This window comes from Tinamus guttatus, unplaced genomic scaffold (assembly GCF_059628265.1).
Source record: "Tinamus guttatus ecotype Peru unplaced genomic scaffold, ASM5962826v1 Tinamus_guttatus_pri_ptg000215l, whole genome shotgun sequence".
NCBI lineage: Eukaryota > Metazoa > Chordata > Aves > Tinamiformes > Tinamidae > Tinamus > Tinamus guttatus.
The window spans coordinates 204,863-231,777 of NW_028288749.1; the positions used below are offsets into that span (position 1 = coordinate 204,863).

The window sequence follows — 26,915 nt, forward strand, 5'->3', positions numbered from 1 at the left end:
CTTCCTCAGCAAAATGTTATTTAATACAAAGCATGCAACATGATTCTACTGACAATGTCTAGACGGAAAATACGGAAATGCAATTAAACAGCTACTTTACCGTTTGGAGGCAAACTCCAGCTGTGTGGATATCTTTGCATTTTGTGACCTTAAGTCTGTGACTTGCTCCTGAAGTTTCTCATTTTGTTCATTCAGTAACTTGTCATTCTCTGCCTTCTCTTTCTTGTAGTTCTCAAAAACTTCCTGTAACTACATCAAAGAAGAGACAAAAATAAAAAGAAACCAAATAAAAAGAAACAACAATAACTTTTTGCAGTGTTTACAGGAAAATGTACCTGTTTAAGAGCTGCCTTTGCCTCCAGAGTCTCCACTGACTCATTCATTGATACTTGAGCAGGAGTTGACATGGCTTGAGGTATAGTCGAACGTTTTGGAGTAGATGTAAGAGACATCTCCTCTGCTAATATTCCTGAAGCTAAATAAAGTTTAGAGGATTTTAAGGACAACTAAAATAACATTTGCAAAAGCAGATGATCATATAACCATATTTAAGTGCGTTAAAAATAGCACCATTGTTTGGAAAATCTTGGGCTCTCCTAAGTTATAAACTGTCCATTTTTCAAGCAAGTACCAGAACAAACAAGCAAAAAAGCATAACCCTATACAGGTTAGCAGAACACGTGGTACACACATGGTAGCTTATTATACTATAAACCAGAACCATGTACCTAAACCAAATATACAGATTTTCCAGCAATGAAGGGTAAATAACAAACACTGTATTAAGAGAGGTTACTAGCACCACTTGAGCATCATTTCTGAAAGCCTGTAACTATGACAACGTTACCTTTTGGACAGTGCAGCAATGTAAGGCCTACCTTGCAAAGGAATGATAGCTCCCGTGGTCTGTGCCAGCAGGATGCGGTACATGTCACGCTGACGAACCACAGACTCCACCAGCTGCAGGTGGTGATGACGCGACTCACGCAGCTTCTCCAGCTCGTCCAGGGCTTTATCGAGCTGGCTCTGAAGGTCAGAAATTCTGAAACCAAGAGCAGTTGCTTTGGTAACTTACACTAAGTACACCATAGCAACAAGCCTTTTGCTTTGTATTTCAGTTGACATTTATTTCATATTTGAGAGTTAAGCATCACTGAGATGGACATTTTATTCTGTAGATGACAATCAAAGATGGCCTCTTCCATGAAAAGGAAAACAGATGTAATTTCCTTCACATGAGCAGTAGCAAAACCACAATTGGCCTGAGAGCTTTAAAGGCAGAATGGAGTCTCTGCTGGAATTTATAGCTAGTGAATCAGATATGTGTATATTCAGTATCCTCCTCAGCTAACAGCCATTAGAAGTTAAGGAATCACCTTCACTAAAAGACTGACATTTCACTGAATGTCCAATTTTATTCTACTGTTAGAAAAGGCCTGAATTCTAGTGTATATTTTCATACTGCTGTGCATTTATGGATTAAGTTTTTAGGAATTTTTAGAATAATACATTTTTTTACATTAGCTAAATTTAAAGTGATGAAAAGGAACGACAATGTAAAACTACGCAGGGTCTTAACCTGAGACTAAGACAATGCTTAGTAACAATTTTCCTGGATATAAACTGCATATCTGCTCATGGACATACACACACACACACAGAGGTACACACAATTAATAACAATAAAACAAACAAACTAAAGAGTTCACTAGTGTGAACTCTATCAGAGGGAACAGAGGTTACCTTGATGATGTTGTTTCTTGCTCCTCCTTTTCCCTGGCCTCTCCTAGCTCCCGAAGAGCCACCAAGAGACGCTGATTCTGTTGTTGAAGCTCTTCAATATTTCTGTAAGAGACTAGATGTCGAGATATTACTTCAGAAGAGCTACTGATGTCAGCAGAAGTCACTTCTTCATCACGAATCACGTGATTGCCTCTAGCTTCTTCAATTTCCATTAAGAGTACACGAATCTGAAAGACAATATTCTAGTGTAAGAAATGCATATAGCTTTCAGTTAACTGTAAAAGATAAAGCATAATAAAAGAAAAATAGTTGAAGTTTCCCCCCGCCCCTCAAATAAATAAATCAATATTCATCAATAAATCCATGTAAGATAACTATACTGTAAAGAAAAGAGTTTAAGGGAAACCATGTCAAAACTGATAGCAGTTACTCTTGGTTTTCAGTTCTGTGAAGAAATTAAAGCACATTCCAATTGGGCAAACACCAAGCAAGCTGTATTTCGGTGTCCCATGAAAAAACTTGAACCATCATAAACAGCATATCAAGCTAAACTTATTCTAATTTCATAAGCAGACATGTGAAAAAGCACATTGTCCCAAAGATACGCTTTTAATATGAAAACGTGTTCTTGGGACAATCAACATCTATCTGAATGGCTAAGTACATCTTCCAAGTAAACAAGAAAAAGGCAACACTATATTAACAAGTCGTAAATAGTATATTTAAAAAAAAATAACATTTACCCTACCTGCTGTGAGAAGTCTTTTACTTGTATTTCCAGTCTCTGGTTTTCTCTTTCAAGCACAGAGGCATGCTTATTGGCTACATCAGCATCCTCCTGTAATCGCTGGATTTCCTTCAAGTATACAAAACATTAAGAAATACTTGATTAAGACACATTTCTTCCCAAAGAGATGAAGTCAAACAAGGCCTGGTGAACTGAACTGCACAATAGCTCTAACTTTAATTATCTACATATTTACTTCTTGAAGACCGACCATTAATTCTCTTTCTTCAATTAAAATGAACTCCAAAGCTTTATTAATTTAAATTACACAGAGGTTAAACTCTGCATATTTTAGAATCAAAACTTATTATCTTTAATGCTATATTAGTGTTCAGTGTCCATACTTCTTTTAAAAAAAAGCAGAAATTGGGCACAGCCTAATTTTATTTCTTTGGTTAGATGGAAAAAAAATTGTTTATATAAAGAATTCTGATAGTTACTGCATTTAAGCCTTTAATGTAATGTAATGTGATCTCTGAAAAACACACTGCCCAAAACACTATGTACAGTCTACAAATCTCAAGCTAGGAAGTTCAACAAACATTTCTCCAGAGTAACAGTTGACTAGAAGATACAGTTTATACATTTACTAATAATACACTGGATTAAGCAATTAAAATCCATTACTTCCATATCCTTTACAAGCTGTAAACTTTACTCTTTCTTTTATACTGACCTTCATAGCTTGTTCAAGCTTTGCAGACAGACTAGCAACAGCTTTCTGGGAGCGCTCAAACTCTTCACGCTGCCGTTTTAAGATTGGTGCTTTGGCTTCCACTTCCTGCACTATTTCATCCAAATATTTATTAATTCTCTTATTCTCCAGCTTTTCCAAAAGCAACTGATCCTGAGTTTCTACATATGCATTGTACAGCTGCAATGAAAAGAGAATGGAAGAAGTCTGTCCAGATGTACCAAAGAATTGCCATTGATTAGACAAGTGTAATTTTATACAACTCCAAAAAAATTAAAGAAAAAAGTACTTAAAAAAAAAAGTTTGCTCAGGACTCAGACAATGGCAAAGCAGCTATACCTAATACCTTAGAAACTGCAATCATTTACAGTGCGATTGCAATAAAAGGTCTCTATGTAACAAGAGCAAGTCTTATACAAATTTAAAATGAGGTATCAAGATTACTAAATAATTAAAAAGCAACAGTTGCTTGAACAGAAGAACCAAAAACAAGCAAAAAGAATATACTTGACCATTGTACAGAAGTGTAAAAAAAATCCCTAAATATATGTATGACTTATTACATTTTTTTTTTCCTGAAAGCATAAGACACAGAAAAATGTTTCTTTAAAAAAACAACAAAAAAAACATAAATAAAACACAGTCCATGGGAAAAAAGAACAATAGTTTTGATATTATATTGAAGAAAACTGTAAGATATATTGCATAAAATGCCAGTAATTCAATAGTTCATCTAATAAAATCTGCCTCAAGCACATGAGAAGATTTTGACTTCCTCAATTACTGTAATAAATGCCAGAAAATGAATAAATCTTTATTCTCATATTATTAATGAAGTAACAAGTCTTGCTGCTGGCTTTTCAGAGGCCTTGACTCTTGAAGATTGTCTCACCTCAGTTAATTTCATTCCAGGTTTAACTACTTTGGCAACTGCTGCAGCAGTAGGAGACATAGCTGCTAGTTCCTCCTCAGACAGGATGGCACCTAAAGACATAATCCCACCAAATACAATTAAAAAGTTGCTGTAATTCTCACAAATATTAAGAAATATTTGTTACAGAAGCAAATATTTGATGATAAAATAAGGTGCAAATCTTCCTATACCTTTGTACTATTATATATTATACTTCAATACCATATATTCTCAATTCTTTAATCAATTGAATTTGAAATTATGGAAATTATCACTGATAGATTTTTAAAAGACAGATTATTCCAAAATACAAATCACTGATATAGCAAAAACTAAGCAAAAAGCAAAAGAGCAAAGTTTAGTATCAGATTTCTTAGCAAACTCTGCTGGAGTTTCAGTGGCAGAGTATTCGTTCACTTTCATTAAATAAACATACAGAGGTAGTAAGTATAGTTAGTGCTTCTCTGTTCCTTCACTATATCCTCGTGCCTGCATATATTAGCTCTATATATCAAACAGCACGTTTTCATTCCCAAAAGACACAAAAAAACAGAACTGAACCAGTGAGTGTTGATACGACTTAGTGTCAAAACATAAATTTAAGGACAGAGGTTTTTTTTTTTTTTTTTTTTTTTTTTAAAAGACAGACAGACAGAACGTAACAATATTCCTATCTTCACGACCCTCTCAATAATAAATAAATAAATAAACGCAGGGCGATTCAGCCTCAAGGAAACACCTCTCTCTCTTTTCTTAACGCACGACTAGTTTCTTAATGCACGACTAGAGCTGACCAAAGATGAATCACGAATAATGCACTTAGTTGACTTGGAAATTCTAGCACAGACATATTGTGAGAGCCTGTGGCTTCACGTACTTAAGTTCCTAACGTTACCCCTACCTTTTCGTTTTGTAGCAGACAGCAAGTCGTTAGCATTCTCCAGCTCTTTTTCCAGCTTACTGATCTTTTCTTTCAGTTCTTTTTCCATGGCAGCTTTAGACTCTTCCACTTCAGCCAAATGCTCCTGTGTCGCTTTATTAGCTAAAATTAAATCAGAATAAAGTTTGTATTTGCTTTTCTTTAGAAAGGCCGAAGTTTGCAAAAACATCATACATTTTGCTTTAATTTCAGCAGAAGCATGAAGAGTTTCTCTTTTGCTTAGAAAAAGGCTAAAAATATCAACTCCCCTTTCCTCAATGAAAATAAATTTAAAGGAAGAAACTCAAGAGACATCTTTGCAAAATTAGGTCTTCCCACCAAAACCCAAAGTAAAATCCCCAAGTATGTTTGAAGATTCCCTGCCAACCTCGCCAAACAAATTCAAATAGTTGGGTAAAATTTCTGTTATATCTGATGCATCCTCCACCTACCTCCCCAAACTAACATTTTCTCTTCCTAAACATCCCCATAATTACTTTTCAAGATGATAACATTATTTCCAAGGAACACGAACTAACAGTTCTTCTACATTTGCCATTTCTCTCACACAACTCACCTTCACCTGCTTCTTTCAGGAGTTTGTGCAATTCTTCTACTGCTCCTGTCAGTTCATTACTCTTCGCCTCGGAATCATCAGCAGCACTCTAAATACAGGCATTTTATTTAACATTTTATTACATCGTGATGTATAAAAAAATATATTTTTACTAGAAAGCCCGAAGTGGGTTTTTGTACAAAATTCACCAAAAACAGGCAATTCTGTTTGCACAGATTAATTCTCACTTTGCACTTAATTCTCACTTAGATCCAAAGTGTCAGGCATTCATTTGATAGGACAAGGCCAACTAACATGTATGTTTGTATTCCCTTTAGCTGTTTTATAGTGAGTGCTGTTTTTTTTCTAGAACACGAAAAATAGTTTGGAGAAAGAGAAATATTCAGTTTTGCTCATTCTTAAAAATCCTATTTTTAGGGAATCCTATAGAAACTCTAACTGTTTGCTCACAGTTAAAAGAGCTCACAGGTGCAAGACTGTACAGTACCTATTTCTGCAAGTTTATGTGAGAAAACAAATGAACAAATCAGAGACAACACAAGCAAAGTTGACTGCACTTCTGCATATTAGTGAAGTTCAGGAAAAGCTCTAGTGGAGTTGGACTCAATTCTTTCAAGATTTTGTATCAGCAGTTAAAGGCAGATAGTGAACTGTATGCTTGGCAAAGGACAAACCTTTAAACCCCTTCAAACTAATGCTTAACTGAAGCAACTTCTCCTGACATTTATCCTAGGAAACATGAATGCAGAATTAAAAGATTCTACCTCACATAATTCTAGGTGAGTGTAATATATACATATAAACTAAAGACTATCCAATCCTCTTTTTTAGCAGATTTGGTCCTAGTAAACTAGAGCAGAAGGTTTTCACTCCCTGGGCTGAAAAAGTAATAAGTAACAAGAATTTTTTCCAATTATGCTCATCTCAGGTGACACATGACATTGAATCACTTATCAGATCAGTGACCCTTGCAGTGTTCATTTCAATACTTGGTCATATCAGTTACCCCTTATGAAGATACAAAAACAATTAAACCCGAGATCCATATCCTAGAATAATACAGCATACGCTGATCATTAAACTTACCTTATACAAGTTGGATAATTTAATGTGGGCGTTCAGTTCATTGTGGAACCTTTCCTCCATACTAGCTTGCTGTTCTTTTGCCTGCGGAATTAAAGAGGAGGTGGGATAGGGAAACATTTGGTTATTACCATTTCACACTTTTGTTTTATTGTAGAAGCAACAGAGTAACTGTAATTCTCTCATACACAGGCTTCACGTTATCTTACCTCCTTCAATTTACTCAAAAGGTCTTCCACACGTTTCTGAAGATTTTCATTTGATTGTTTTAAGCTGTTTACCTGTTCTTCCATTCTGGAAACCTGTTCAAATAATAAACAAGAGTAACATGTATAAATCTGTCTACAGAATTCACAACTTTGGGAAATACAAATCTCACTGTTTTCTACCTTTAAAAAAAAAAAAAAAAAAAACACAAACAGCATAAAAGACTACATTTCTATTGTTCTTTGCTCCCATGCATACAGCTAAATTGAACAAAGAGATTCCCCAAATAGTTCAAATTATGTATATTCAAATAACGGCTCTCACTGGGAGCTCTCAAATGAGGAGACCATTCAAACAGTTGTAAAAACAACCACTGAGGTACCTAAACAGAAGCTCACTGAAGCTCAGTGTTTTCAAAATATGGCCATTGATTCTGCCATGCATTTTTTCTGCAGGAAAATAAAAATACCATCACCCGTAAAATCTAAAGACTGCTAAATCAGACTCTGTTGCTCCTTCCCTATTAAGAAAGTTATTTCTGTACATTTTAACAGCATTTTACCATTATAACCTTGGGTTATCAGCGACTCAAAGTTTCTTAGTTTTTAGGTTATAATTAAAATAGGATGTAAATTTATATCTCATTTATCAGTAATTTTTTTTATTTTATAATGGTAACTCTTTTAATGGTAACTATATGTATTCCTTGCAAATCACAAGCGAAAAGAAAGCACAATTCCTTAGTATTTGCAAAACACACAGGGATTTTTTCCTTTAAATTAAGCTGAACATTATAAGTAATTGTATTAATTCAATTAACTATTCAATTAACCATGTGGTATTTTTTCATATGAAATAGTGTCAGCACTCAGGAATTCCATTACCTCCTCTTTCTTGTTCTCCAAATTACATTTAAGCTCCAAGATCTCATTGCCTTTTTCTCTGGCAGTATGTAGAAGTTCATCTGTTTTGGCTTTCAACTCCGTGTTCAGCCAAGTGTTTTGATTCTGTAGTAGATCTTTTTCCTGTTCCAACCTTTTTTCACGATACTAAAAATAAATTTGCACTATTAATTGTATCAATTCCATAGAAAATAATGTAAGTACCATGCTCAAACTAGAAGTGAAATTACTATAATTTGCAAAAGAGCACCAAATGACAGCTAGTGCTCCTTAGTATGCTTGTAATACAAAGTTATTTGTCTCAAGCTACAAAATGCTTCCTGACACATTAGATTCCTCAATACCTTTATGTATTTTTCACAATAGAATAGCACATGAAGATTTTCTTCTAGCCAAAGAATATACATTAAACGATCAGACCATTACCTTTCTCCTCCCTTTACACTTCTTTATGGAGTTTACTCTGACAGCAAAAGTGGTGCACATTCAGAAATGAAGTTTACTCTCCTTTCTACCTGCCTTTGCCAACTTACAGCCCTTTGTCCTAGTGAGTATCAGCTACTATTGCCACTGCTGAGGCTTGGGCATGCTTGCACAAGCTGATGTGTTCTAAATACTAGCTCCAAATATTGCCGATTGTATATATTTCTCTGACTTCCAAACATTGCCATCAGTTTTATAAGACCTTTTGTCATAAATAACAGGATGACCATTTAAGTGGTTTGACCTACTTTAAAGTTACTAATGACAAAATGATGATTACATCATCTGTAAATGATTAGTTTTGAGGGCCTCATCATGTTAACAAGCACAACAGATATAAAACACTACTCACCTTCACAGAAACATCTGATGTTTGAAGTTCATCTAACTTCAGCTGAAGTTTCACCTTTTCTGTGTTTGCTTCTGTAAGTTTTTCATTTAAACGTTTAACATCCTCTGGGGAAAGCAGGAGATATACCAGTATAAACAAACCAATAGTAAAACTATAAATTTTACCTATTCGTTAGATTTAACTAATAATGTAAAGAATGAATATATATGATGCAAATATTGGCAGTTTTTGTAAAATTTTCTGTCTACAAAGCCAAGCACCGTTTATCAAAACACGGCATTTTATGACTTGCACGTAACTTTCTACCTATTTCTCTTTCCTAAACTACATCCTTTTTCTGCTAGTCCATTGCTAGGAGTTGCCTACACAAACCAGATACTGCATAACAAACCTAGCTCTTCAAGATCTTTTGTTTAATGTAGGGCTGTGAAGTTTTTTGATAATATATTCTTGACCCTACCGTTTAAATGTTCAACTTCCTGAGATCGTCTTTCGCTTGTTCGAACCAGATCCCTCTTCTCAGCTTCCAGTTCTTCTTTTTCTCTACTTAGATGGCTCTGAAAAAATTGCAGAAAACCAATGAAGGAATGCAACTCTTTGGCAGTTTACAGCCATCATTTACATTTATCATTACAGAAACATACGTTAACTAACAGCAGGCTATCCCAGCCAAATACAGCAGCTGAAAACTGATTCAACAGTGGCAAACTGAATCAGCCTGAACTACACAGTATAAAATTGTAGCTGCTTTCACTGTTTCCATTACATTAGAATATACAATTCAAATACACCACTTCCAGTGTCTTCCAGTTTCCCTGCCCAAAGCTTTCAGTGAGTTTGAACTTTCTTTTCACACTCTGAAACTCCAGTTAGACCCCTGTAAGCCTCTCTGGGGAAACATCAGATGCATTTTCTCCTTGTGGACAAATCAATCTAATAGTATTTTCTCTTCCTGCTCCAGAATTCTGCTGGATTGGTCAGCCAAAGTGACTTTCACTCCTAATGCATGGAAAAATGTGTCAGTGCAGGAAAGAACAGGAAAAAGAGATCTCCTCTTTAATCTACAGCCTAACATTGGATCAACTGCATTATAAAGCACAGCTTTGATCGTTTAAGAGTCAGTTTAAGTAATTTTGCAAACAGCCTACTCAAATGGAAATAACAATATAGGTGTTGCCATAAGTATACCTATAATTCAACTTGTTAAAAGTAAATTTCATCCCAAAACGGGCAACCTTCCTGAACAAACACAACTGAATTTGCACTCATGTAGTTGGGAAGGCTAGTGGGGAATTTCTTTTTATTCTTTGGCACAATCAGACAGGTTAACCGGTATTTAAACTTACAGCCTACTTCTCCAGTACCTGTATGGCTGTGTTTCTGTCCTGAGCAGCTTCAAGTTCTTTATTTTTCTCATTCACAGACTTCAACTGGTCATCTATTGAATGAAAAAAAATAATAGTGAGGTAGCTCCATTTTAATAGCACTATTCTCCAGACCCAATCAAGTTGTTTCCCTCATCAACACTGAAAACAGAGAGAAGAATTCAAGACTGCACTAAATAAAAACCCAATAAATAGACTGGGTGGTTTGAGGAGTATTCTAGCAACTAAAGCAGTCATTGAGAGCAGATGCGTTTATTGTCAATAAACCAATGCACAGCATTACCTTAATATTATTCCAAACAAATACAAGTCTCATGTTTTTTTTTCCATTAAACAGAAATAAAAAACCCATAAACTTTGAATGAAAAAAAACAAAACCTTACTTTATTTGCACAAATAACAAGTGTTACTCATGAATTGATTTAAAATTTCTGCTTCAAGCTTTAAGCACTTCAATAAAACATTGGATTACAAAATAAAAAACCTGTCTGATCTTAAGAACGTGCATTTGTACTTACTAAGTTTTTTAAGCTCCTCGCGAAGAGTTTGACATTCTTGTGTCTCATTTACAAGCCTCTCCTCACTTTGAGCCAGGCGCTTTTCTACTTCAAAGTATTGTTGTTCTGCAAAACAACACTCCATCAATTCTGCTTATAAACACCTTCCCTCACGAGAAATGGGGAGAAACCTCCCATCTCTCACAAGAAATGACAAAGAATTCTACTCATTGGCAAAGAATTCTACTCATTGGCAACTACATTAAAGAACAGCACGTACCAAGAAAATATAATAGTAATACTACCTAAAGAATAAATTCTGTGTTTTTGGAAACCAAAAAGAGATATTTCTACATTGGAGGCACATTACTTTAAATGCTTTGTTAGACCTAAAAGAAACATATTTTTACGAGCATGTACTGTAATATGAAAACCTAACCAATTCTTATACTTAATGCTTCTGATTTAGCTCAAATCAGTTCTATTAGCACAGTCAAACAGTGTGGGCTCGGTTACATCAACCTAACATTTCTTGTGGAGTTATTTCCATTCAGACAGCCACGACTAAGTATGCCTAGGTGCTGTGAGATAAAATCTGGAAAGCATTTAGCAAACGCTTCTAAAGCACGACTCGTACATTTTGATATACCACAAAGAAGGAGTAAATGTTATGGAGGTGAAAGGTAAAGCATTAAATAAAACCGGACCTGAGCTGCCTATGAGGCACACGAGACTTCTAAAAAATCCCTGAGGAATTTCCACCTATTTTCACGCTTCCTAATAGCATCTCTCAGCTCCAAACACCGCTTGCACTTGAGAAGCAGGCGCTCAAAAGAGCGGGATCCGATTAATTCCACAAACCGCCTCCCAAACCAAGGCCCCCCGCGGGCTCCCCCCCGCGCGCCGCGGCACTCACCGCTGTCCACCTTGAAGCGCTCGTGGCGGGCGCGGAGCCCGTCGATCTCGCTCTGCTGGTCGCCCAGGAAGCGCTCGAGCTTGGCCTGCACGGCGCGGGGCAGCTTGCCCAGCTCGCCGCGCTCCAGCACCTGCTGCAGCACCGCCGCCATCTCGGAGGCCGCGCTGCGCCGCGCGCCCGCCGCCCCGCGCGCATGCGCCGCGCGCGCGCAAGCGCCCACGCGGGCTCCCGTGGGATTATGGGCAACGTAGTTCACCGGACCGCGGGAGCAGTTATATAAGGTCCTTCCGTTTCCGGTAGGTTCGCTTTTTTCGCCATTTTGAGTGAGGCTTTGGGTGCTTGCTGATGTGTTGGAGGGCGCTCAAGCGAGACAAAGGCGCTCCGGGGGCTTCTCGGCAGAACTCGTTGCCCTTCTAAGGTATTCCGTCGTCCGGGAGGTGCGCTGGAAGAAAGCTAGTGCTTCCGCCACACTAAGCGTGGCGGCGCTGGCGTGACGTCATCCCGCGCGCCCTTTTCCGGCGCTCGGAGCGCCGTGGGGGGCGGTGGGAGCCGCGCGCGCTGATGACGTAGCGCCGGCCCGGCCGCGCGCGCTGATGACGTGGCGCCGGCCCCGCCGCGCGCGCGCGGCCGTCTCGAGCGACCCGGCCGTTGCGACCGTTGTGGCCGTTACGGAGCCGTTGCGGACAGAGTGGGGGGCAGCCCTAGGCCTGCCCGTTTCGCCTTTTAATTGTTGCTGAAGCCGTAAATCAAGCGCCGGAAAGTGTTTTCGGGCACGCGGCCGGCGGCTTCCCCGCGTTCTGACCGTGCGGCGAGCCCTGAAGGCGGCCGCAGGGAGGGCTCGCGGCCGCTCGCCTCCCGCGGCGCGCAGCCTGTGCCCTGTCGGTGAAGGGGCAAGAGCGGAGAGTAGAGCGAGGCTGTTGGGGAGGAAGCCCTGTGCAGAAATGAACGGTTTACTGACTGGCTGCTGGTGAAAGGTGATGTAGCCAACAATTCTTCATTGAAAGCATGTTTTTCTTAGCCTTGGCTTGTTTGACTTGACAGCTGTTCCGTCTTTTTTTAAATTTTTTTTTCTCAAATATAGCTAAAATGACTTTTTTCCTGTACTGTAGAGTAACTGTATTTTCATTTTATAAAAATCTTGGAGGTTTTTAATCTACTTAACTAATTAAATGTTTCATAACGATTACAAACGTGCTTAGGCGCTTTCCCTAAGACTTTCCTTTTTTGGATAGTCAAGGTAGCATATGTACATTCTTTAACTTTATTTATTGATTTATTTATTTTGCTTTATAGGTTAAAGCTACAGTCTTTAAGCCTGCAGTAATGGGTAGAACTTACATTGTTGAGGAGGCTGTTGGGCAATATCTCTCAGACCTCAGTGCAAAACTAAAGCCTTATGTCACAGGCCTGCTAATAGGACAGGTGAGTTTGTGTTACGAAGAATTCTGTTCCTTCTCCTAGTAAGAGACAGCTCCACTGGCTTTTATCATTTAGTTTCAAGTCTACTAGCATCACACTGAGCTTGTATAAAGCAGGAGAAGAGTGCTTTGACTGGAGAGGGCTTCAGCAAAGTAGAACTTCATTATTAGAAAACCTTTTAAAGCCCTTTCTTTTAAAAGTACATGATACAAGAAGTTGAAATGAAAGTTTCAAAGATTCAATTTTCCTTTTAACAGTGCTTTAAGGCAACGAAAGGGAGACATTTTTGCTTTTTAAGGGAAAAGAAATAAGAGATTATCATTATATTGTATTATAGAGTTTAACTATTTGTTCTGTAAAACAGACACTTACAGTTACTCTCTATTTTTTGTAGTATTCCCAAACTTGATATTAACCTTCTATTATCTTTGTTTATATTGCTGTCTTCTACAGTGTTCCTCTCAAAGAGACTATGTAATTCGGGCTGTTCGAACACCTCCAAAGGAAGAGCAAGATGAAAGCAACATAAATCCGTCAAAGCTGGCATCCATTGATGAAGAGTGGGTAACTGCACATGCCAGCCAGGTATTGCAGTATGAGCTAAGAAAGGGGGTGGGAAGAAAAAAATTAAGAGATACAGCGATGATGCCTTCATTAAACCAAAGTATTGATATTTATTGTTGTATGAGTTTATGATAAAACGGAGTGCTTAAGTGATAAAAGTTATGAAATATTCTGCTCTACTATTTCAGAGGAAGGTGCCAGTGGAAAACACTTGTACCTATTTCATTTGTTCTAAACGCATAATTCTTTTATTGGAAAGTCATGGAGTATCAATTGATAAAGTGAATTCTGTGATTCCTACTAATGCATGTGCATTTCTCTTGTCAAGGTTTCTCGAATGCTTCCTGGAGGCTTGTTAGTTCTCGGTGTGTTTATTATTGCAACTCCAGAACTGGCAAAAGACAGTCAAAGTGCTTTGCGCAAGGTAAACGTGCTTCCTGGAGTCAATGATTTTTTTGTTTCACTGCGTGATTTTCTATCATTGTTGTCATCTTGTTTTTATATATTGCTTTGGCTTTAGGATTAAAACAACAGAAATGTTCTGGCATGATTTCTATAATACTGGTGCATGTTGAAACTTCAGTAATTGGTATCTTTTGGCACTGTACTGCAGCCTGGATTAGCAAACTTTCTGGTTCTGTGGTGTTTGCTTCTGCAGTAGTATTTCCTTGAGGATATGCCTTAAGGATATGCCTTTAGTGCTGGTTGTACTAAGCCTTGAGGTAGAATTGTTGATGGTAGCTGAAGCATGATTGTTTTTTGATTGACTGAATTGTTTAGACCAGTGGTTTTAGGATAATAAGAGATCTTTATTTTTGTTTTCTTGACTGTACTCTAGAATATTACTCATCTTAAACGCTTACATTTAAAAAATATTTTGAGCGTTCCACTGATAGGATTAAAATACATTTTTGATACTGTGGAATCTACCACATGGTAGCTTTTTTTGGTTTCTGTTATGTATGCAGAGGTTCACTTTATTTTATGAGTTAAGCATAGTAATTTTAACATGCAAACTCTGTAAAGCCTTAGGCCCAGGATTCAATTTCAGCACTTTGATATGTTTCTAGTGCAGTATAATCAAGTCTCAATTCTGATTGTAGAAGCCAGCAGCCGACAACAACCGATGAACAGTGTCCATGTTATGAGTAGTTGCACAATGTAATTTTTTTCCTGTTTTTTCTGAACTCTTTTCACATCTGTCTTTGCTGAGCCACAAGTTTTAAGCATAAGACTAAAATTTCACAAAGTAAAAAAAAACACACTTGAAATGTACAAGGTGAATATTATTTTTTTTGCTTCAGTTTACAAGGAAAATGAATTCATGTTGCACAGGCAACTTTGCTTTGGAGTGGTTGCCTTTGAATAGATGTTAAGAGTTCCTTTAACTGGCTTTTTAAGGTATAAGCTGTATTACTAGTTCATCATTCAGCTTTAGAACTTCAGTGCAAGGAAGAATTATAACACATTTCTTGTATAGAAAATTCCATAATATTTTTTTCATCTTTAGCTCATCTTCTCAGTGGAAAAGTCTATGATGAAAAGGCGACTCTGGAAACCTGGTGAAGATGAGGTCTCAGACAGAGCAGCTCTTCAAGTTTGTTCTACTACAAAGAAGTATCCTTTTTTCAAGAAACTGGGTTGTTTTGGGCTGCTACCCCCATCTAGTTTCTGTAGTTCTTTTCGAAGAGAAGGCTGTGTTAGAAATGAGTTTTCTATGGATGAAAATGAATGGCTGTGCCACATTTGGCAGTAGTTGCTGGATGTAGAAGATGCCGGATGAAAATGTGTATAAGCAGTTGTTCATAACCAATAGACAGATTTAGCTGCTCTTCCTTTCTTCCTTTCTGCTAGAATTTGAATACAAACTGAAGTTTAGGGGTGGTGGACGAAGTAGGGAGGAGGAAGTTGTTTGAGTTCAGATAGGCATAAATTAATAAATTGGAATCAGGGAGATTTTTGTTTAGGTAAAAATAGACCATCAGCCTTATTCCTCCACAATTACCGTATGTTTTTACTGTTAGGATTGAGTGTATTAGCTTTTCACTATGTTTTATCTGGTTACTTTGATGTGCCTAAAAATAAGGAAAACATCTAAAATATTGGATAATTTCTTGACCTTGCAGCTACCAGTGATAGCCATGGAATTGGGGAAGTCACCAACATGCGAGATGTGTGCTCATGTGAAAGAAAAATCTGGCCTCTGTTGAGAATGGGATAATACAGGGAGAAAAAATGAGATTTTTAGAAGGGTGAGAGAAACCAGGACATGACACATGAGTGCAGTGGTGCTTCTTGCTGTGCGTAGCTATTGATCCTAATATGTGTGTAGAAGATGAGACATCATCACTGCGTTATTTGGAGTTTACAGCCAAATATTTTTCCACTTTTTTACACTTAATGAGAAGTGAGAGCTTTCTTCAGAGCTTAAATTAGCTCAAAAATAGTTAATATAAGGGAAAAGATAATTACAAAAAAAATCTTATTTGTTTTTTTACTTTTCATCAAATCTTTTTCTTTAAGTACCAAAGAATAGTTTGCCGAACTTATGATGTACAGGATCCAAAGGTGAGCTCGTGCTGCTTGTCTTGTGCAGCTTTTAATGCATTGCAAGGAATGATTCAAGAAGACTTCTGTGAAAGTGTGTTATATTGGAACACTTTATTGCTTATTCCTGCTTTTAGAGTTCAGCTAAACCAGCAGATTGGAAATACCAGAGTGCTGTGTCTGCTTGCTGGCTGGCTTTGGATTGCACAGTGAACGTTAATATTCACATTCCACTTCTTGCTACTTCACCTAACAACGACTTGGAGAAGAATACCAAGGTAACCAACTAGCTGCAACAGTATTACTCTTATGCTTATTCTCTGTGCTTTTTTTTTCTTGTTGAAATTTAAACAAAAGCTAATTTGAGTATAAAATACGAGTACCAGAGTAGGACTAACTGACAGTGTTTGACAGCTGTTGTTCCTCTTATAAGTGTTTGAAGTCAGTGAAACGTGGTCTGTATTTAAAAATGGAGAGCTTTTCTCTTGTGCTCAATGCTGGGGGTTTCCTGTGCTTCGAAGAATTAATCTTTGTCATGGTGATCCCAGCTGCAGTTGTGAAACTGCTTCACTTTGGAGAAACTCATGTCAAGTTACAGCAGGGTTATAGGAAACTTTTAATACAGATTAGCTTCACGAATCCCATCTGTCAATTATTGTCCCATAAGTTTTTTTTCAGAGACTTTTAAAGTATGTTGGAGTAATTATTAGAACATATTTCTATAGTTTTTAGTCTATTATTGTTTATCCTCTCCAATGAAATTATTTTTTTTCTTTTTTCATGATTTTTTTAAGAATGGCTTAAATCGATGGTCAAAACAGATAGAGGACAGTGTATTTCTGATCAATGGACAAGTCAAAGATAATGATACAGAACTCGTGGAAGGTCTGGTGAGTAATATGGGCAGTTCAGAATCTCTAGCCTGATAAGAGGCACTGAAGGTCTTTTGTACAATATTTGTTGATCTAATTGGCTCTATGAAGTATGCTTCGCTGAAGAGCACAAATCAGGATTAAGCCTTGTTTGACTGCTGCATTAATCTCTATTTTTAGTGTTACTCCTTATTCTCATGGGTGCTTTCCAATTGTCATTTTTCTCCCTTAAAAACTAGAACTTAGGACACATTTTAAACCATAGGGAGAGTGACTGTAAAATACCTTGACATGTTGGATTTGGACAGGTTTTCATCTTTCATATGTCACATTTATTTTCTCTTAGAAAAAGTTAAGAGGAAGTACTCAGTCCAGCACTCACTTCTCTGATGTCAAAGTTCTTACACAACTGGTAAGTATTTTGTTGTTTTTAACTTGTAACCTCTGTTACCTGTTTAGAATAAGAAAATAAGAGAATATTTAAAGTACTGTCTAGAAATCAAATTTACTTTCTTCTAAGATTTTTCTCCCTGGATATTGACTGTGAAACTGACTGGATGGTTCCATGTCTTTCCTATCTGCATGTTTTTGTGTTAGGGTAGATTTAACTACTAAATTTGATGGCAGGGCACTGAACCTACATGGGTATGTTGGTTTCAGTCAATCATGATGAAGTTCATGAAGCCTGTGCCTTGATGTGTCATGACTGGGTATGGATACCTACCTGGATACTTTCATTAGAAGATCAATCACTGATTTTGGACTAACATACAGATTCTGTAGGCTGAATCATAATTCAGAGCTTTCAGGTCTGTATCAGGAGTTGCATCTTTAATAGCAAGGGAGGTTATGGAGAGTCAGTCCCTGAATTAGGTGCTGCAGCCTAGGTCCCAAATTCAAAATGTATCTAGGCTTTCTATACAACATGGGTCATCCTAGTTTGTTAGATCCTGGAGTCTCCACATTTTTATTGAATAACTTGTATCTTTCAGAAATACCTAAAAAGCCTTTAAACCTTGAAGAGCAGGTCATTGTTTCTGTTATACTCTTGCAATAGTTAATAGCCTCACATGAAAGGAAAGCTTTTTATGCTAAGTAGTTGGTGTGTTTCATGCAGAACTTGTCCCTGCTTTCCTTCTGTTTTAAAATGATATAAAGCAATAGTTGTCTTTAGCCTTAAAAATAGGCGTGGTGTTTTCTTGTTAATCATTGAATATATCCTTCTCATATTAGAATCCTAGTGAGGTTGGGGTATCTTTTGTCTTCTTTGCTGCAAAAAAAATTCACTGCATTTTGAGGTTTCGTAGAATACTACATGTAGTGCACTATTCATTTGGGTAACTAGTGCTTTGTATGACCAGATTTAGATTTATTAGTGACTGTATGACTTTCAAGACATTCTGAGCTTATGCATTATACACTAAGCATATGAACTTCAAAGACTTTAAAAGATACCAGACAGTAATACTGGGTGTATGTATATGAGATTACATGTAAACACCTTAACATTTACTGTGCATTTTGATGTTTGTTAGCTGTGCTGTGAGCACCTACGTAACAAGATAAACTGAAACATGCCTGTCTTTCAGTCCCAGGTTTCGAGCCATAGATCAACAGCTACAGTCCAGGTCTGCAGTGGTTCCATAAATCTCAAAGGTGCTGTGAAATGCAGAGCCTACATCCATAACAGCAAGCCAAAAGTTAAAGAGGCTGTTCAGGTAGAGAACAAGTTCTCACTAGAGACTTGGAGACATTTCTGAAAACAAATTTGTCACGCTAGTTTTTTTTTTTTTTTTTTTTTTGTCAGAATGACATGATATAAACAGGGATCAAAATAATTTCTGCCTTGAACATATGGAATGTTTTAGTATTCACTTCTGTGTCGTATCTTCTGTTCCTTTTCACAGTTCTAGCAGATACTGCTTTCTACCACTAAGGTTAATGTCTGTTGATGGTTGTATCAATATTCAAAGTTATGAGGGCGTTATAAATCATCCTAAAATTAAGAAAATCCTGCAAACCATGTTTTTGTACATGAGGCAGTTTTATTTAAGTGATTTTGTACCTTACTGAGTCAGTGCCTTGCAAATTTTCGTATTATAATGTCCAGATGTTGCTACTCTAACAATAGTAAACATTTCCTCTGTTTTTTTTTGTTATTCATTAATCTTTTTGAGGCTAGCTTTTGTCTTTAAGTCCTTTTTTTCTTCTGAATATCTTTTGAAAATGGGTTTAGCCTATTAAGGATTACTTTTGTTCTTTTAATAATCAAAAGGACTTTGGATGGTTTTTACTTTGCTTATATTCTTGCTTTGTCTTTCCAGGCTTTGAAAAGAGACATAATAAACACACTAAGTGATCGTTGTGAAATACTGTTTGAAGATCTCATTATAAATGAAGGACTTGACAAAAAAAGTAGGAACTTGAAGAGAAAGCAAGTTATCATATATGCAGTACATTTTGGTTCTTTCAGGAAATTTTGCTAGCATGCTGAAATCCAGCATACCGAACATTTTTGGTTCGTGCCAAGTCTAGTCAGGTTTAGATATGTTCCTTGGTATCATAGTTTTCATGCAAACTCTTTGTTCAAAATTCTGACCACAAAGTATACTTTTAGCTTATTTCTCAGTGACTGGCTTTCCTGTAATTAAAATCTTGTTGCTGAATTTCTACCTGTGACTTATATTTACAAAAAAAAAAAAATCAATTAAGGGAGTGCTAGAACTTAGAAAGACTATAAGAATCAGTTGAACAGGGGCTTTGAATTGTCAGCTGTATGGTGAATGTGATCTGACAAACTCCAAAGCCTAATAATTCATCTCTGTTATATTAAATATAACATTGTATATATGACTGGCATGAACAAATATTCAAAATCTGTTTTTCTAACTAGCTGTACAAATATTTAATCTGTTGTCTCTGTTTTTTTCTTAATCTAATCACATTGTTTTACGTGTGTGTTGTCATTTAAATGGATCATTCATTTTCAGCATCATGAATTGCTGGATTGCATTAGCTTGGTTTTAAGAACACCATGTGAAGGCTAGGATGCAATGCCAATTGATTTCATGAAAATAAAACTTCTTATCTTGATCATATTAAACTTAAGGGAAAGTTGGAGGTACGTGTATAACTAGTTAGATGAAAAGTCAATTTGTATACCTTGTGTAAGGAAAGCTTTTGGAAAGGTGGATCTTTTGTGGTGCTTTTGGTAAAAATAGAAAAGAAAAAATAGAAATGGAAGCTGGGTGATAGTATAGGGAACAAATTGTCTGCAGGATCATAATTTGCTTTAGGATAACCATTTTTTAATGATGTTAATACACAGTGTAATACAAAAGCCTTCTAAATACTGCTTTTAGCTGACTTGGTCCAAACTCAATCCTGTTGTGATCTTGGTATTTTCAATTGCCTGCAGTTTTTATTTTCCTCTTTAGGTGGCACTCATAGTCCATAGTCCTAAGTGTGGCATAAAACAGCCCACTGACTGCAGTCCTCCCTGGTGCTGAAATAATGGGTCTTGGTGTGCACCCTTATCTGCAGTTTTTGCCAGTCATTCTAAACATGATAAAAGATGTATTTAGCATTTCATGGTCTGTTTTGGAGGTCTCTTGTCTGTTTCTGGAGAAGGTAATGTAAAAGCATAAATCAGAATAATGGCAGCCAAAACTTTCATGAAATGGTAACGTAAACAAGCTATGTTTATTAATTACATGGAAAACCTTGAGGAATTATTTTGGAGTAACTGTCTGATGGCAGAGGTTAATGAGGAATTGTAATTAGCTATTGTAATTAGCAAAGACTCTATTTAGATTGTATTTTTTTTCCCCACTTCTAGATTTTGAGAGGGAATATCGTGTTTTACCTCAGAGACTATTTGTCCCTGTTCCTGGATCCAGTGTGATGCTCAGTGATTATAAGTTTCGTGACGAGGCCGCTGGAGAAATTCAGGAACGTTTTGTTGAGATGTTGGATCAAGCTGTGCAAGCTGAAGATATCCATATAGCAGAGGAAGCTAGCACAGGTAAATACAGTGTCTTGAGAGCCAGATTCAACTGCATCACAAATTATGCAAATGTTGACCAAAGGCATACCTTAACTTTATCCAGATAGGGAATGTCATGTTTAAATTTAGTATTTCATATCTTGGAACTCGATTATGCTAATCAAACTACACTTTAAATGTGTTTGTGAAAAATTGTGGAACAACCAGTTCCTGTGGTTGGTTGTGCCAGAAGTCACTCAAATATTTTGCTCATTCATTGATTGCATTGTCTATGCAACCATGTTTGCAGCTCATGAGCTGTAGGACATGGTAAATATATAGTTGAACAAAGTTTGTGTACTTTTGTGAATTATAGATGATTGTAATAAGCCTATAAAGCTTTATATACCAGTTACTTTCAGTAATTCAAGTTTGCCAACTCAGCAGTTGAGTAGTTGTTCTAATATTTTAAGTTGTCGCAGTAAGTTGAATGTTTCAGTCAAATCTACTGATATTCTAGGAAATATATTTTTAAAATTTTAGTAAGAAATAAATGTCTTTTCTGGGAAGTCAGGTAAAAGCTGACTCTTCTTCCCCCCTGCCCATGCCCCTGGCCCAAGCCCAGGTACCTTTCCTTGTTTTGAGTGATTTTAATGTTTGAATCTGTATGTCAGACACAGTGCACAAAACTGAAGTGTGGTGTTCATGGAAAATGGAAAGTATTTTTTATAAACAAGTTATTCCTTTTTTGAATGATCTGGGCTTATGTTTTTTATACAAGTTTGACCTCAATGCTTTTGAGGTCTATCTGTAGCCGAAATGCTTTTTGTAATACTTCCTCTGGTCTTCTGCAGTTGAGGTTTTCTTTTTTTTTTTTTTTTTTTTTTTACCAATCAATGTGGTTATGATTTTAAGGCTACAGTTTTATATCGTGAGTGCAAAAAAACCCATTTTCTCAGATGAGAACAATAAACTCTTCTTGATGTTGGAATTTGAGGAGGGAAGGATGGAAGTTCTTGCCGTGGACTTGCTGTGTAAGGTAGAATGATTAATAATGTTTTACTTAACCCTCTTGTTTATTTGGAAAGATTCTTGAGTTGTTCAGTTTCAGACCTAGCCATAATCTTGCTGCTTAGACATGAGAATTTATGTTTTGTAATTTAAGGATAACTTTAATATTCTTAAGGCTGAGTATTACTATGCTTTAAGGAATTAGTATCACTTAGGGAAGTAAATTAATATTGTAGCACTGAAGCTATGCCTAGTGAGAAGTGATGGAGTTAACAGCTTTGTAGCTTATGTAAATATGAATAACCTTGGGTAGGAGGAGAGCATGATACAGGCTAACAGTAACTCATCAAAAGATTTGATGCCACTAGCATGTGTAGAATGAGCTCCAGGTAGCTCACAACTCGCCATTCTTGTAACTTACTGCCTATGAAACTAGGTATGGAGAGGTTATTTTAAGCTTTTTATATAAAGTAAATGCCTAAAAGAGGAGAGGTAAAAATATACTAAGAGGATTTCAGGCAGGGGCAAAAAAGTGCCTGGCTTTGCACCAAGAAGTTTCTCCGTGGAGTGGATTCTAACAATGATGCTACTAACATGCTATCTGCTTAGTGCTATTTGCTTCTGGTAATTTTTCTTATGGAATTACTAACTTGTGACTTGAAGTGCCTCTTCTTTAATGCTGAGAGGTCGTTCTAGAAGTTAGGCTCTTAAACTGTGTAGAGTGTGTTCTGCACTCTAAAGAAATGTTTAATTTAGTATTTTGGACTTATTGATATATAAATATCTGAGCATTGCTAGAATCATGATTGTATGGCTTAATGGTACTTTGGCCTTTCATGTAAAGGCATCATTCTAATGAGTATCATCTGTTTCTCAAACCTTCGGGGTATCTTTAATAATATTTACTATTCAATATTGATTTAAACAGAATTTGGGTGTCCATCCTTGAAATAAGTGTGGAAAATACTATAGATTATGACATTCTTGCTTATAAAAAAAAACTGTTTAAAATTCAAAAAAATTGAGTAATCTTTTTCCAATAGTGTCATTTTCATGATGCTCTTCAAGTACTTGAAAAAAAATGATGCAAAAAATGGAGCAAAGGCGCTTTTTTTTTTTTTTTTTTTTTTTTAAAAAAAAAAGCACCTTCTAGTCAAAACACATGAAAGCAAGTGTTCTTTTTGAGTTTTGGTTAGGATATGCTGCTGCTATCTTCTTACTCTCATAATTCCTCTTTCAGCTCTCCAGTGAGGTCACTGTTGGGTCATGCTTTAAAAGCATACATGGGAAAATAGAAAGTAATAACTGACATGTTATGATTAGAAGATATAAATAACTAAGAGTGGAGTTTCAAGGTATTTAGTGCTTTAGTTCAGGCAATTGAAAGCTCTGCATTTATGATTGGATTTGCTAAATCTCTGTTTCCCCTTGGATGGGGGCGGGCCTGAAATACACTGAGTAGATAAGCATAAATCAGATTTCAGTAATGGTAATCTCTTGCCCATCTTAGCAAATTTAAGAATTAATGAAGCAGTAAGGATTGATATAATTCATAGTAGACAGTGTCTGGTTTTAAAAACTTGTGTGATTATTTATTCTGAAGTTGTGCTAAATATAGGTCTTCTGTAACCTAATTTGTCAGTATCTATCTTTCAGTTGGTTTGGAGGAGGGAAAGGTTTTGCTTTCTGAAAACAAATTAACATTGCTGCCTTGGCACGTAGCTTTGCATTTTGTCTCATGAGAAGTACAACTCTTGCTTTAAAGCGACAAAACTGTATAAGGCCATGACAAACTGCCCTACTTCCACCTCAGAACTAAAGTAGAAAGAAACTGGCTTGGTCTGGTCTCCAGAATTGACAGAAGAAATGTGGGCAGCTTTTCTAAAAGAAAGATTCTATTTTAGGGCGTTGAAAACTAGCTAGGAACTCTGGTTGTTTGTGTACTGTTTTCCAGTTGCATATTTCATCCTTTAGCCAGGTAAGGGGGTGTGATTCTTTTTGACAAAAAAAAAAAAAAAAAAAAAAAAACACCCTAATAAAACAGGTTTCTTGTGAACATGTAAGCCTTGGAAGTATGAGAGTATTTCTCTTGAGAGAAACAAGAACAACCCTCACATTCAATTTTTATGTCCTCATTTTTTTCACCTATGCATGCAATCTTCTGGAAGATCTTAAAGCTCTGTTCTTAGAATATGAATCTCGCTCTCCCAAAATTTCAATTTGGACATTTGAGTTTTTTTGACTTTGGGATTTTTAAAGCCTGCCATATACATGACTCATGTAAGATGACAGACACCACCTCTCTGATCACAGATCTAGATTATATACTCTCCCAATGGCTCATAGTATGATAGAGAAAGTCCTTGTGTGAATCATTTTCATATGAGTCATGAGGGATGTGCCTTATATTACTCAGCTATGTAACTTGTAATCTCTAGGTGGTTGACAGCCCTGCATTTTTATCAAATTGATTTTCCCGAGACTTTTACATCTTTAGATATGGTACTGCTGTGGGTGTTGTCTTCATCTTCTGAACTGGAAGAGTCTGGCAGTTAGTTTTGCGTGCCTTGGCATGTCCATTCGGTTCTTTCCAAGTAAATGCATCCTTTTGTGCAGTAACCCACTTAATTTCACTTCTCCAGAAGTGAATAGAGCTGCCATCGAAATGACTTAGCAGTAAACAGAACTTCTGAGAGGTGAAGCTGTAACGGGCTGCTCTAGGAACAGAAATGGAAATCTAAGACCTTTGGCCCTCCACCAGCAAGTGGCCTCGCCACTAAACTACATAATCCAAAGCATGCTTGCTCTGTGAGGAGCAAATGGGAACAAGTTCAGCTGGAGGATTTAAGAATAATCCCCTTTTCTCTCTCTCTCCTGCCCCCTTCAACAACCTAGATATAGCCAAGTGATTAGAGAAATCTTCAGAAAGGCAACAGATACAGGTTTCAGTCCCATCAGCCTAGGAATGGTGAAGCTTCCTTACATCCTGGTGGAGTGTTCTAAGAATTTAGTAGTCATTTCAAAAGCCTCTATTCCTGTCTTGAAAGTGTATTTATATGGGATCTTAAAGTGCTTGTGACTCTGAAGGCAGGGAGATGGGGCTGGACTTGCTCCTTTAGTGGCAGTGATATTTCTGTGTAGCTTGCACCCTGGGTAGACTTCACTTTGGAAATAAAACTTCAGTCTTGGGAGTTACTTAGTGGTTAATTTTGATTCCCTTTCTGAAGTGTCCGAGTCTGCCTAGGTTACATGAAGGGCATTCCCCATGTAACTAGGGTCAGGCTGTGGAGAAATGAGTTTGAAAGTGGCACTCCTTTCTTGCTGAATGTGTGTGTGTGTGTTTTTTTTTTTTTTTTTTTCTCTCTAGTTATGTGGAATAACTTTGTATCATGATGTTGCTGCTGTGCCATTGCTACTGTGATACGTCTTTCTGCGATATATATGCTTTATAAAGTTCATGAGAGTTTTGTGTTCTTTTGCATGACTTCAACTGTAAAATGCAAATGTTAGCTTTTCACCCAGTGTTTATTTGTTCACTTGATCTCCATGCAGTTGATATTTGTCCAGTTACTGACAACACGGATGACACACAACAGAAACAACTGACAAAAGCAACACTGCTGTTGAAACTTCAGCAAAATATGGGTATGTTACCTTCCTGATTCTGCTATGGCAATCCAGGAATTACAGAGCGGTTTTCAGTACCGTTCATTCCCACGGCCTTTTTATGGGGTTAATGAAAAATCGTAGGCTTTGCTGCTGGTGACTTTATGCAATAGCTTTTTCTAGAATGTGCCCCTGCTTGAGTTACATGGACAGGGTGTTTGTTGGAAAATAAGAACCACAGTCTGCAGTTTTGACCAATCCAGTCGGTTTATATAGCTTACTTGCCTTTGAGGAACCACCAGCTCTGTTGCCCTGCACATGGAAAGGGAGCATAATTGAATAGCTCTGACAAACAGGCATCTTTAAACAGGTTAGGGAGTCATTAGCTTCTTCTAATGCTTACATGAATATGGGCTTGAGTATTGGCCTCAGTAACTTAGGGAAGAGCAGTGGCAAAACTTTCCTCTCAAATACAGCTTCTTAATGCTGACTGGTACAGGTTCTCATGCCCTTTTCTGCATTTGGCACAGTTCTCTGAGCCTCAGCTGTCTTTTTTTTGTTCAGGTACACTATCAAGGATGTACTCTTTTTAGTGTATTGAACAAAACAGTAACCGTTTGTCTTCCGATTATTCTTAAAAGCAGAACACAGTGATTACAAAAGAGCAGTAATATTAAGTATGAGTCTGGTCTGGATATATCAGAATTTTTCCTTGAATTGTCAATCTATTTCTTTTTCCCAAAAATCTTATGCTCAGCATCATCAGTAACATGCTTATTAATAGAAAAATAGGTGTTAAGCTATGAAGATTAATTCAGAGGCCTAAGAAGTAGGTGTAGTACAACCCAAAAACCTATCCATCTTGTTTTTGTTTGAAGCTGATTAGTTATTTCTGCTAGTCTTGCCTTCTGGAATGAAGCACTAGTGTGGAATCAGTGCTGTTGCTTTGTGGGCCACAACACTGCCGAGTTGTTCCTGAAGAATGCAGTCACCTGGATGTTGGAGGAATCATGCTCCCATTGGAAGGTTCCTGTGGGCCTTGTATAACGCAATTATCCTGCATCATAGCTTTAGGTTTAGGCTTAGCAGTGGTGCACAGCTTTTCTGGGCCTGGCTCTTATTGCTCCTATTGCTGCATTTCATTGACCCTGCCCTCCACACCCTAGCCACGGATGACTGTGCTGCCCTTGCCACTCACTGAATGCATTTCCTTTGTCATTTCTAGGTGTGGTAATAGCAGCTGCAGTTGCAGTCTTTGCATCAATCTTCTCTTTTAACTACTTCAGTGACTAAACTCAAGCAAATGGAGCCTCATGGAAATATTGACCAGTAATCACGCTTATACAAGGTGGAAACATCTGGGTTTAATGTCCTAGTAACTAAGAATTGGTGCCTAAATATCACCAGTTAGGTGTGCAATATAAATTATAATGATACATCCAGTTACCTTGTT

At 37.1% G+C, this 26,915-nt stretch overlaps 2 protein-coding genes across 4 annotated transcripts in view; one reads left to right on the forward strand and one right to left on the reverse strand.

Moving 5' to 3' along the window:
* The window catches only part of TPR (translocated promoter region, nuclear basket protein), a 33,901-nt gene extending 22,274 nt beyond the window's left edge, over positions 1 to 11,627 (reverse strand). For all 3 annotated transcript variants that reach the window (XM_010215168.2, XM_010215167.2, XM_088524835.1), the window contains exons 1-17: positions 11,459 to 11,627; positions 10,564 to 10,668; positions 10,025 to 10,098; positions 9,121 to 9,217; positions 8,661 to 8,764; positions 7,808 to 7,972; positions 6,926 to 7,018; positions 6,720 to 6,800; positions 5,634 to 5,721; positions 5,039 to 5,179; positions 4,117 to 4,208; positions 3,207 to 3,404; positions 2,492 to 2,599; positions 1,744 to 1,970; positions 879 to 1,042; positions 336 to 475; positions 101 to 249 (exon numbers count right to left, since the gene is read on the reverse strand). In XM_010215168.2, coding sequence (XP_010213470.2) covers positions 101 to 249; positions 336 to 475; positions 879 to 1,042; positions 1,744 to 1,970; positions 2,492 to 2,599; positions 3,207 to 3,404; positions 4,117 to 4,208; positions 5,039 to 5,179; positions 5,634 to 5,721; positions 6,720 to 6,800; positions 6,926 to 7,018; positions 7,808 to 7,972; positions 8,661 to 8,764; positions 9,121 to 9,217; positions 10,025 to 10,098; positions 10,564 to 10,668; positions 11,459 to 11,609 — 2,177 coding nt within the window. In that variant the 5' untranslated portion in view covers positions 11,610 to 11,627. The remainder of the gene's footprint in view (positions 1 to 100; positions 250 to 335; positions 476 to 878; positions 1,043 to 1,743; positions 1,971 to 2,491; positions 2,600 to 3,206; positions 3,405 to 4,116; positions 4,209 to 5,038; positions 5,180 to 5,633; positions 5,722 to 6,719; positions 6,801 to 6,925; positions 7,019 to 7,807; positions 7,973 to 8,660; positions 8,765 to 9,120; positions 9,218 to 10,024; positions 10,099 to 10,563; positions 10,669 to 11,458) is intronic.
* A 1,109-nt stretch (positions 11,628 to 12,736) lies between these two features.
* On the forward strand, positions 12,737 to 26,915 carry ODR4 (odr-4 GPCR localization factor homolog). The gene is made up of 13 exons (XM_010215169.2): positions 12,737 to 12,880; positions 13,331 to 13,462; positions 13,770 to 13,865; positions 14,952 to 15,058; positions 15,973 to 16,009; positions 16,126 to 16,266; positions 16,783 to 16,878; positions 17,207 to 17,272; positions 18,450 to 18,578; positions 19,185 to 19,275; positions 20,699 to 20,884; positions 25,409 to 25,501; positions 26,688 to 26,915. Exons 1-13 carry the CDS (start codon positions 12,782 to 12,784, stop codon positions 26,753 to 26,755), a joined length of 1,341 nt encoding a protein of 446 aa, XP_010213471.2. The 5' UTR covers positions 12,737 to 12,781; the 3' UTR covers positions 26,756 to 26,915.

Coding starts and splice junctions, on each gene's coding strand:
- ODR4 (XM_010215169.2), top strand. CDS start 12,782: ATGGGTAGAACTTACATTGTTGAGGAGGCTGTTGGGCAATATCTCTCA. Junction 15,059..15,972: donor GTTTGTTCTACTACAAAGAA/GTATCCTTTTTT, acceptor TAAGTACCAAAG/AATAGTTTGCCGAACTTATG. Junction 18,579..19,184: donor AAGTTAAAGAGGCTGTTCAG/GTAGAGAACAAG, acceptor TTGTCTTTCCAG/GCTTTGAAAAGAGACATAAT.